This window comes from Rana temporaria, chromosome 12 (genome assembly GCF_905171775.1).
Source record: "Rana temporaria chromosome 12, aRanTem1.1, whole genome shotgun sequence".
Taxonomy (NCBI): Eukaryota; Metazoa; Chordata; class Amphibia; order Anura; family Ranidae; genus Rana; species Rana temporaria.
In genome coordinates this window covers 38,897,502-38,909,852 of record NC_053500.1, presented here as the reverse complement: position 1 = coordinate 38,909,852, position 12,351 = coordinate 38,897,502, and the positions used below count along the sequence as shown (strand labels likewise).

The 12,351-nt window shown below is 47.0% G+C and overlaps 1 protein-coding gene across 2 annotated transcripts in view; it reads left to right on the top strand.

Annotated features, from left to right (window-relative positions):
• The window catches only part of LOC120918305 (vasoactive intestinal polypeptide receptor-like), a 140,336-nt gene that overhangs the window by 42,801 nt on the left and 85,184 nt on the right, over nt 1-12,351 (top strand). For both annotated transcript variants that reach the window (XM_040329821.1, XM_040329820.1), the window contains exon 4: nt 5,902-6,002. In XM_040329821.1, coding sequence (XP_040185755.1) covers nt 5,902-6,002 — 101 coding nt within the window. The remainder of the gene's footprint in view (nt 1-5,901; nt 6,003-12,351) is intronic.

The window sequence follows — 12,351 nt, the reverse complement described above, 5'->3', positions numbered from 1 at the left end:
CAGTGATCACTGACTATGTTCATTCGGAAAAGGTAGGAGCCGTGTTTAGCGGCTCCTACCGCCGCTCTCCATCCTGACAGAGGGGGCAGAGGAGGACATGAAGGGGGACACAGAGCATGGAGGGGGAGAGCAGAACGGAGGACAGCAGCGGCACGGAGCATGGAGGGGGAGAGCAGAACGGCAGCAGCACGGAGGGGGAGAGCAGAACGGAGGACAGCAGCGGCACGGAAGGGGAGAGCAGAATGGCAGTGGCACGGAGAGGAAGAGCAGAAAGGCAGCGGCACGGAGCGGGGACACGGAGCATGGAGGGGGAGAGCAGAACGGAGGACAGCAGCGGCACGGAGTGGGAGAGCAGAACAGCAGCGGCATGGAGGGGGAGAGCAGAATGGAGGACAGCAGCGGCACGGAGGGGGAGAGCAGAACGGCAGCGGCACGGAGGGGGGACACAGGAGCATAGAGGGAGAGAGCAGAACGGATAGGGGAACTGGAGGAGGATACAGGGAAAGTCAGGTATCGGGTAAAGTATCGGAGAGTTTTTCCCGAGTACAAGTACTCAGGAAAATGCTTGGTAACGGTCCCGATAGCGATACTAGTATCGGTATCGGGACAACCCTAGTCTAGACGGCTCACCATATACTGAGGAAGCTCTATTTGGGGCGTAACGCATAAAGGAGTGGTACCTACTGATCATGCCACCACGTTGCACATTTGGAGGAGGGAGGTGAGCTGGAATGTTTAATGTGTAATGCTGGTTTCATTAGGTGCAAGCCTATGAGGAGGAGAAAGAGAGAGCACAGCCCGCACCTCCTCTCTGCTCTCTCTTGCCGCTTCCAGCGCTGGGCTCACAGAAGTAGCAGTGCCGCTGTCATTAGTCCTGTCAGCCTTATAGTAGAAGGAACTTGCGGCACCCCAATCCCTACAATACTTATTGCACCCAGGGCACCCGCCTGTTCTGCTCACCCCTTGTCCCGACCCTGGATGTATCTATTATAGAAAAGCTGTTTTGACCTCTGAGGAAGCTGTGAGGTCCAGTACAGAGCTGAGCGGACTCACTGGGTAGCGTGTCACATGTTTTATGGAACAGGGCAGCATATTCACAGAATATTGTTGGCACTATTCATAGAAGATTTTTTTTGGACTATTATATATTGATCTAATTTAATGTGTTTGGACTTTTATCATATCTGCCTGAGGATACAGGGGAAAACCCACTAATTGAAGAGTTTTAAAAGTAGTAATTTTGATTTGAGCACATGATTTAGCTGTTTGGATAGCGATACACTTTTTTATATTCATTATGTTATTACCTAGGTGGTGTGGAATCACTTTTTCTGTTTTTGATTTTTTCCCCACAAATAGAGCTTTCTTTTGATGGTATTTGATCACCACTGAGTTTTTTTTTAGTGCTGTAACAAATTTCTTCATAAATTTAGGCAAAAATGTATTCTGCCATATGTTGTGCCGTAGTCACGGAGTTGGGCTGTAAATCTGTGACAGTGGGAAGGATTCCAGTACCCATCTGACATTGTTCCAGAAGGTCCCTGTGTAGCTGCACAGACTGTATGTGGCTGATTTACTAAAACTGGAGAGTGAAAAATCAGGTGCAGCTCTGCATAGACGCAAATCAGCTTCCAGGTGTTTTTTTGCCAAAGCTTAATTGAACAAACTGAAGTTAGAAGCTGATTGGCTACTATGCGCAACTGAAAGAGAGTGGATACCCTGCGCTGCCAGGTGTGCGTAAATGGTAGCTGCTGACACGGCTTATTCAAAAAAGCAAAACAACCAAAAAAATACGTATGTGTAGCGCTAAAATTAATAAATGAATATCAAAATACCAAAAAATGTGTATAGTAAAAAATAAAACACATATAACATTAATAAATGTTAGACACAAATTGTGAAACATGTGAGATTCCTCTGTAACGAGGGGTGACAACAGTGCCAACTGGCACGTGAACTGATGCACCTAAGGTGGTATCAAACATAAAAACAAAGTCCAACAAAAACTCCTAAGTGTGATGATCCGAGGTATGTAGCAAAGTTCATCAACATCCACAAGTCATTCAAGTGAAAAGGTGAATAAATAGAAAAAGCGTGACTCCTTTAACGTGACAATCTCATCACCGGAAAAAGTGCAGGCTTACCGGAACTTGTTGACCACTGGTGGCATATGCCAAAAGAGGTCAGTCAAGGCTTTATATGACGGTTGTCAAACAGCAATCCTTGGCAGGAAGCGTAGGTCCAACTGGTGGGTAGGTCCTTATATGGAATAGGTCCCCAGGAGTAAGCCGGAAGCTATACTGATGTTGGTATCCCAAAACCAATTGGCTCAGTGTGTTAGTGGTGCATAGAGAAAAATAAAGAGAAGTGGCCACATAGCGTAACTCCGTATAAAAGAAAAAATACGTGTTTATTCACAGCTAACAAACTTACATTTGGCTGGAAGTAAAAGAGCTCTTGCATGTAAATGGGGCGACAGTGGAGTCCTCCCGACGCGTTTCGTGGTCAAAAGCACATCGTCTGGGGTGTCTCTCCACTGCAGCCCACTCCAATATATGTGTAGTCCATGTAATCACATCCAATCAAATGAAGATCTGACTCACCCCAAACAATCAGCAATCACAGACAGCACATCACCTATCCAAGATACTATGCGCAACTGCACCAGATATTGCACTTTCCAGTTTTAGTAAATCAGCCCCTATATGTCTGCCAATGCACATACAGATTTTTGAGTAAGGAAGATTTTTTACTGTGTTGATGGAGGAATTAAGCAATTTTCTTTCCTTCAACCCATTGTTGAAGAAAAGAAAAGTGCACAATGTATGGCCTGCCTTACACTTTTATTTGTAATGTAGGTACGTTGGCCGTAACCAGGGGTATTTTTTCAGCACCGGCACCTTTAGCACTGAATGAATGTATTGGCAAGAGGTGCTGGGGTGTGCTGAAGTGTCTACTGAGGCTGACTGCTGGGGGATCTATTGTAGCTAGAGGGGACCTATTTTGCTAGGGGGGGGGGGTCTATTGTTGCTGGGGAAGTATATTGGTGCTAGTGAGGGAACTATTGTTACCAGGGGTGGGTCTTGTGTTGCTGGGAGTCAGTTGTTGCTGGGAGAGATCTACTGTTGAGGGGGTCAGGGTCTATTATTGATGGCTGCTGGAGGGTCTGCTAATGCTGGCTGTAGGAAGATCTGTTGTTGCTAGGGGGTTCTTTTGTTGTGCTGGGGGTAATTTGTTGTTGGTAGCCCATTGTCTTTGGGGGGGGGGGTCTATTGTTGCTGAGGGTCTATTTTTGCTGGCTGCAGGGGATCCCGTGATGGACCCTGTACTCAAGAGGAGTATGTCTGCCGTATAAGCTTCCCTTGCCTGGTACCAGCACGATCCAAGATCCATTAGCCCACCCAGTCATTTGTCGAGACATCGGTGTAGGGTGGTGGAAAACATAAGACTGTTTATTCAAACACAGGTACAAGGAAATATACACTCAGGCCTTGTACACACGACCGAACATGTCCGCTGAAACTGGTCCGTCGGACCAGTTTCCGCGGATATGTCTGACCGTGTGTAGGGCCTACCGGACAGTTTTCCGGCCTAGCGGACATGTTTCCAGCGGACAAAAGTTTCTTAGCATGCTAAGAAACTTGTCCGCTAGGAGCCTGTCCGTCGGACATATCCGATGGTTAGTACAACTCATCGGACATGTCCGCTGGCCCGAAATCCCGCACATGCGTCGAATTGATTCGACGAATGCGTGGAAGCATTGAACTCCCGTGTCAGAGAACTTCGGTGTCTTCTACGTCACCGCGTTCTCTGTCCGCGGGGATTTTGGTCTGATGGTGTGTACACACATCAGACCAAAACCTGCCAGCAGACATGTCCGATGAAAACGGTCCGTGGACCGTTTTCATCGGACATGTCTGCTCGTCTGTACAAGGCCTCAGGGGACATCCCCCTTCTTTGCATAATGCACAGGGTGGGGTAAACTACATTCCATAATATGACACACATACAGTTTTTAGGAAGGGCTGCAGGAGAAATTCCCCCTCTAGAAACTAATCCACATATACATCCCATAATAGGTTGCTCCCAAGGCAGACAGAAACAAAAGAACAATGGGATATAGCCACTTAACAGTAAACACATAGCAACACCCAATGGTCCATGAAACACTCAAAACAATGGTCCATGAAACACTCTTACAATATTCTAGCAGTCTGAAAGGTGGAATTATTTATCTTAATATATTTCTTGAGGGTTATTGTTCATAAATGACACTGTGCCCAGTGAAAGAGCCTCTTCATTCTTTCAACACAAACCACACATATAAGACCCAGGATACCTGAGGTAAAATGCTGAGTCTGGTGTGGTTTTACTTGGAGTCTAGTTAGGCAAACAAGACTGGGCTTCTCAGGTCATCCTGTGCCCAGTAGTGTATTTAGGTTTTGTGCTGCCCTAGGCCTGACTAAACTCGTGCACCCCCTAATTTAAATATGACCCACCCTTCCTGTCAAGGCCACACCCCTTTCTGTTTTAGACATTTTCAAGTGGGGACACTAGTTTTTAGGGCCAGGGGCATTGGATTTCCTTAATTTGCATAGATTTCCTCTCACTTCCTGTTTGGCTATGGTGCAGGAAGTGAAGGGAAATCTCTGCAATGGGACAGGGACGGTAAAAATTCAACTGACAGTGGCAATAACCCTCCCTTACTAAAAATGGTTGCCTACAGTTCTACTTTAAGCACCAATTTCTGATCATTTTATGGAGAGGACTAAGATATACTAATGCCAATGGTGTAGCAGAAAACATATAGCACAGTGAGGTTTGTGGTCCAGGATGATAGGACAGTCAAAATTTGAAGCAACTTGCGTTACACTAACAGTGTAGCGCAAGACGGTGGGGACTCTTTCCGTGCTGCCCCCCTGCAAATGGCTGCCCTAGGCCTGGGCCTTGTTGGCTTAGGCCAGGATTCAGCGTTGCCTGTGCCCCTAATAGACACAGGGTAACTTACGCATAAGAGGGGCCTGGAAAGCTCTCTATGGTAAGATGGGTTCTATGCCCCCCGCCCAAAGTTACTCCCATCACAGATCTATTTTACTGCTTTTTGTTGTTTATCATTAACAAATTCCATACAAATTACTTGGCACCAAAAAAAGATACTTGGGGCCAGATTCACAGAAAAAGTACGCCGGTGTATCTGCTGATACTCCGGCGTACTTTAAAATTTGCCGCGTCGTATCTTTATTTGGGATTCTCAAACAAAGATACGACGGCATTTGGCTAAGATCCGACAGGCGTACGGCTTCGTACGCCTTCGGATCTTAGGATGCAATACTTCGGCGCCCGCTGGGTGGAGTTTGCGTTGTTTTCCGCGTCGGGTATGCTAATTAGCTGTTTACGGCGATCCACGAAGGTACGCGCGTTCGTCGCATTCTCTTACGTCGTCACTAGTCGGCTTTTCCCATCGTAAAGTTGCGATTGCTATTTAGGTGATGTAAAATTAGAAAGCCCATGTTAAAGTACACGCCCCATTTGAATTAGGCGGGCTTGCGCCGGACGGCTTTACGCTACGCCGCCGCAAGTTTACAGGCAAGTGCTTTGTGAATCAAGCACTTACGCTGAAAACTTGCGGCGGTGTAACGTAAACGGGATACGTTGTGCCGCCGTAAAAGTACATGAATCTGGCCCTTGGTTCTGTATTCTCAATAAAGGTCAATACTGGGAGGTGGGTAGGGGTGGAGAAAAGGGGTGACTCAGAAAGTGGGAGTTCCTGCACCTATTCTTTGAGAAAAAAAGCCTTGGCCATAACCCATATTGTACATAATAGGATACAGTATATAAGAGAAGATAATGATATACCGGTACATATGTTAACTCAACCACTTTTCTTTCTGCTATTGACAGTTGCCATCAGCAGGAACTGCACTAGTAATGGTTGGAGTCTTCACTCACCTCCATATCTGAAAGCCTGCTTCTTTAACAGCAGTATTGAGCCTGATGACAAGGTAAGTGAATTGCCTAGCAGACATTTCTTCACATTCACAAGGAGGTTAGATATTTGGCATTATAGTTATGGGACAGGGAGATGATAATTTTCATGTTTATTGCAGTTGGCATTAGAGGGACAATCAGTAGTGTATTTACATTTTGTGCTGTTTTAGGCCTGACTAAACTCATGCACCCCCTAATTTAAATATGACCCACCCCTTCCTGTCAAGGTCACGCCCATTGTTGTTTAAGACCCGCTCTGAAATTTTCGAGTGGGGACACTAGTTGTGAGGGCCTGGGGGGGGGGGGCAATGTATTCCCTTAATTTGCATAGATTTCCTCTCACTTCCTGTTTGGGTATGGGGCAGGAAGGGAAGGGAAATCTCTGCAATGGGACAGGGATGGTAAAAAATAAACTGACTGGGGCTATAACCCTCCCTTACTCTATCCAAAATGAAAGAAAAAGTGTTTCCTATAGTTCTACTTTAAGCACCAATTTCTGATAATTTTATGGAGAGGACTAAGAGGATATAACCATGCAGCAGAAAACATATAGCACAGTGATGAAGGTTTGTGGTCCAGGATGATAGGACAGTTAAAATTAGAAGCTGCCCCCCCCCCCCCCCCCACAGATGCAAAATGCCGGCCGCCCGCATACCGGAAGCAGTGCGACCGCTTTATGGGGGCTCTAGACTAATTTGCCTAACAGTATAGGGCAAGCCGGCGTGGACTCTTTTTGTGCTGCCCCCCGGTAAAGTGCTGCCCTAGGCCTGGGCCATGATACAGCGTTGGGGACAATACTCCCAAAGCTGGAGTGGGAGCACACCCCCTTGGCCATGATAAAGGCTATGAACTGTATCAGTTGGATTTTTATTAAGGAGGAGGGAGAACCATAACATGCTAAGGTGTACAAGAGCATCTAGACATCTGAGGTGAAATGAAGGAAAGTCAAGAATTATGGCTAGGAGCTCTCACTGGTGTATCTTGGCAAATAGGAAGACAGGGTCCAATTTCTTTTACCAGGTTCTGCCTATCACTAATATATGACATTTAGATGGATTGACTCTCTCAAGAAAGGTGGAATCCCTTTATGGGTGGTGTAGTAGTGACCAGCAATAGTCCTCCTTCCTTCTTATGAAATCATTGAGGTTCTATGGTGCTCCGTCTATTCTAGTCCATAAAGTCACCCTAGAATAAGGTGACCAGATTTTTCAAATTTTACTAGTAATCGGTTCGCACCAGAACCTTCGAACGGACCGAGCGTTCGCGCGAACATTTAGAACATTTAGAACTCTGGCTTTGGCCAATTATTGCTCTCCGTTTTTTGCGCGCTGTAATTGGCCAAGCATGTGGGTCATAGTGCATGCTTGGCCAATCATCAGCCAGCAATGCCGCAGTGAATTATGGGCCGTGGCATGCCACTCGAATTTGGCACCACTCGAAAGATTACTCCGCCAGAGAAGGCAAGGAGATGAGCAAGCAGGCAACTGGCCAGGACTTGAGCCAAGGCAGAAGAACATTCAAGTGGAGCTGAATGGGCATGCACCTGAAACTGAAGAAATAATTACTCCACTCCAACCAGCACATGATCATCAGAAAGGAGCTAGTAGGAGCAGCGGGGCAGGGCTGAGTAATTCAGATATATATTTTTTTAATTCTGCACTGACTGTCTTTGAAATTGCCCCAGCCCCTGTTCAAATCCAATCCGGGGACAAACCCGGGACAGACTTGGTCCGGGGACAGTGTCCACAATCCGGGGACTGTCTGGGGGAAACCGGGAAAGTCTGGTCACCCTACCCTAGAAGCTATTGTAAGGACCATCAAAAGCAACTGGCTGACAGGGTTCTGAGAGGTGCCATCCTTGCCAGTTATACCTTTTAAAAAGGAAAAATAATACAAGTGAGCATCAACTAAGTGCAATATTACAGAAAAACACAAGCTTATTAAAAAAAACAGTAGGCAACTCATATGTAAAAGGAGAAAGACTGGTGTAGCGCTACCCCCGCAGGAGCCGCTGATTTGTTTATTGGGATCGGCATATTGAGTTACCTTAATGTGGCGTATGGGTGCAGTTGGAGAACAAAGCAGTGAGCGAAGGTCCAGACAGTGAATAAAGGTTTTCCAATGCTTTATTTCCTGGCCAAACACGGCCAACATCAACATTAAATGGGAAGAGCAGGTTTATGAAGAAAAGGGAGAACCTTGCAGTGTCAGGCCCAGATATTAATTGAGCAGTACTTGCTCAATAGAGTACCAAATTGTTATTCGTCGCCACTCTAGTTGGAGTGGGTGAAGTGCCCCCGGACAGACCCCTCTCACAAGCCTGGCAGCCGAGGTGTCACTTTGGATTTGCTGGGAAGAACAGATCTCTCTCACAGACCTGGCTCTAGGGCCTCTGCCACGGGCCAATTACATTAAGTGAGCTAGATGGATAAATGGAGCGAATCCTCCCAGTAGGTTTTAGCACAGGTCACCAGATGACAGCACAACGTACCTGTCAACATTCCCGTCACCAGATCCCCAATTGGTTCATTCAAACCCTGTTGGACAACCTGCCTCCAAATTCTCCTCAAGCCGACCCCCCAATCGAACGGCACCCAGCCTGGGATCCTTAAAATGAATCGTGACCCAATGTAAATGAAGCGCCGAACGAACGGCGCATGCGCACGCATGCTCAGAATCACGTCGAATTTCCGCCCTAAGATACGACGGCTCAATGGCAACGACGTGAACGTAACCTACGCCCAGCCCCATTCACGTACGACTTACGTAAACGACGTAAAATCCGACGTCTGTTCCGTCGTCCATACCTTTGCATTGGCTGCGCCTCCTATTTGGTGGTTTATCTTTATGCCGGACGTACGCCTTACGTAAACGGCGTATGCTCATGCGACGGGCGCAAGTACGTTTGTGAATCGGCGTATCTTGGTCATTTGCATATTAGACGCGTAAATCAATGGAAGCGCCCCTTGCTCCTCTTCTGTACATACTGCCCACTGCCATACCCTCAGCACTCCTCTCCTGTACATACTGCCCGTGGCCATACCCTCTGCACTCTTCTCCTGTACATACTACCCACTGTCATACACTTCACACCTCTCTCCTGCACATTTTGCGTCCTCATACCCTCTGCAGTCCTACTTGGAACATACTACCTCCACCATATGCTCTGCAATCCTTTCCAACACATATTACCCACTGTCATATCCTCTGCACTTTTCTCCTACACAAACTGCCCCTGTCTTATCCTCCAAACTCCTTTCCTGCACCATCTGCTCACTGTTATACCCTCCGCACTCCTCTCCTACACATACTGCCCTGTCATATCCTCTGCACTCCTCTTTCATGCATACCACTCATTGTCATATTCTGCATTTCTCTCCTACTGTCTTTCATACCCTCTGCTCTCTTCTCCTACACATACTCCAATCCAACGGGAACACTTTTAGGCTGCATTCACATCTAGGCAGACAAAATCGCGGCGTTTTGTCCAGCGAATTGCGGCGACAAATAGCGGCGTTTTGTCGCCGCGATTGTCCGCCTAGATGTGCCCCTAGATTGTCCCCCTATGAAGATGGTTCCCATCTCCTATGCCGAACGCCGAAAGCCGCCTGAAAAAAAGGTCCGGGACTTTTTTTCAGGCGGCAGGCGTTCGGCGTGGAGATGTGAACCATCTCCATAGAGGGCAATGTTAAATCATCCCTCTGGCGTCTCAGGGCGGCAGCGGCGTCACACTACAGGCGACAAAACGCCTAGGTGTGAATGGGGGCTAACTTGTTAAAAAAAAAACACATACATTTTTTTTTTCCACCTGACTACATTAGAAGGTAAGGGTTCAATCTAGTTTTCAAAGATCACATTTTAATAGCCTAATGATTATTTAAAATATTTAATTTATATGTATTTATAAAATATTGGGTGGAAATGCTCATATTCTCAGCGACAAGAGATAAGTCTTTTTCTAGAGCTTGGCTACTATCCAGTAAAAGTAATGCACACTACTGAACCTTAATCATTACATTAGCTTCATATCACGAACCTCACTCGCTTCTCTCTCCATGCGGCTTGCATGGGAAAATCTCATATAGAATTTTGCAAGCTCCTGGCAGATGTTGGCATGGTAACTTATCATTTGCAATTTATTTGTACTTATATATCCACAGGAGCCAGTTCCACAAGAAAGAGATCTAAACAATCTGTGTGATACAGTAATACGTATTTTTTTCTTCTCCATAGTTAATGACAACAATGTGTTTTATCCTTTTCACTATTCCAAAAAAACAAAAAAACTTTTGGCTTTAGAAATACTTTAAAGTTGCTGTAAACCCTTCCATATACCCAGTGAAGTGCTTAGCCTCAAGTGATACACAGAGGTGAAACAAATCCTCCTACATAAATTGGACGGCCCGGATTCACATACATTGGCGCATATTTATGCCGGCGTAGCGTATCGAATATATGCTACGCCGACGCAGCGCAGAGAGGCAAGCACAGTATTCACAAAGCACTTGCTCCCACTCGCTCTTAAATCTACGCTGGGTTTCCTTGGCGTAAGCCAGTGTAGGTGGAAGTGGGCGTGAGCCATGCTAATGAGGCGTGACCCCATGCAAATGATGGGGCAAGCGCCATAGAAGTACTTAAAATGAACGGCGCATGCGCCGTCCCGTGGCCGCATCCCTGTGCGCATGCTCAGAATCATGTCGAAACAACTGCCTAAGATACGTCGAATCACTGCCTACGACGTGAACGTAACCTACGCCTAGCCATATTCACGTACTACGTAAACGACGTAAAATACGACGGCTGTGTTCCCTGGTCCATACCTTTGCATGACTTGCGCCTCCTATATGGGGAATAACTTTACGCCGGACTTAAGCAAACTGCGTATATTATGCGCCGGGCGCAAGTACGTTCGTGAATCGGCGTATCTCCCTCATTTGCATATGTGCATAGAAAATCAATGGGAGTGGCAAATGCGCCCAGCGTAAATATGCGCCCACGATACGATGGCGTAGGCAAGTTACGTTGGTCGTAGGAAGCCTATTTTCAGGCGTATCTAGTTTTGTGGGCACGGCGCATAAATACGACGGCGCATATTTACACTTACGCGGCGTATCTCGAGATACGTCGGCGTAAGTGCTTTGTGAATCCGGGCCTACCTGTTTATCTGCTGTATTGCCTTCTCTACATCCGTTCAAAGTCCAGAGTTTACAAAGTTCAACATTCCGAAAAAAAGGGGAGGAGAGCTCTGAGAGCTAATTGAAAAGAAGGGACACCCCCCCCCCCCCTCCCTCTTCACACAGCACACAGGACCAGAAGGCTGTCATTCAGTTGTATTTGGAGCTTATGACGGACTCTGTACTCAAGAGGAGTATGTCTGCCGGATAAGCTTTCCTCGCCTGGTACCAGCAAGATCCAAGACCCCTTAGCCCAGGGCTCGACAAATCCCGGGCGCCAGGTCGCCATGGCAACTAGAAATAGGGTCCTGGCGACTTGGCTTGGAAGGGGGGCAAAAAAAAAGTTATTACCACCAGATGTGTAAGCTGGTGCCATCTGGTGGTGGCCGTTGGTATTACAAGTTAAGCATTACAAGTAAGGCCCCGTACACACGACCAAACATGTATGCTGAAACTGGTCCGCGGGCCAGTTTCAGCATACATGTTCGGTCGTGTGTGGGCGCGAGCGGGCCGAATTCCAGCAAACATTTGCCCGCCGGGCCTTTTCCCAGCGGGCAAATATTCCTGGACGTGTTTTAAAACCGTCCGCTGGAATCCTGCCCGCTCGGACATGTACGGTCGTCAGTACAGACCTACCGTACATGTCCAGGCGCCCGCCGTCCCTCGCATGCGTCGAATGACTTTGACGCATGCGTGGAAGCCTTTAAATGGCAGGCCCGCCCACGTCTCCGCGTCATCGCCGCGTCATCGTCGCGGCGACGACGCGGACACGCCCCGCGTATTGTTTACGCGCGGACTTCTGTACGATGGTGTGTACAACCATCGTACAGAAGCCCTCTGGCAGACATGTACGGTGAAAACGGTCCGACGGACCGCTTTCACCGTACATGTTTGTTCGTGTGTACCCGGCCTTAAACAGCCATTCTAATGTAATTTTTCACTATTTTGACTGCCATCTTCTTCCCTCTAATTAGAACCCCCAAACATTATATATATTTTTTATCCTAACACCCTAGAGAATAAAATGGCGATCGTTGCAATACTTTCTGTCACGCCGTATTTGCGCAGCGGTCTTACAAGCGCACTTTTTTGGGAAAAAATTACACTTTTTTTAATTAAAAAATAAGACAACAGTAAAGTTATCCCCATTTTTTTATATTATGAAAGATAATAACGCAGAGTAAATTGA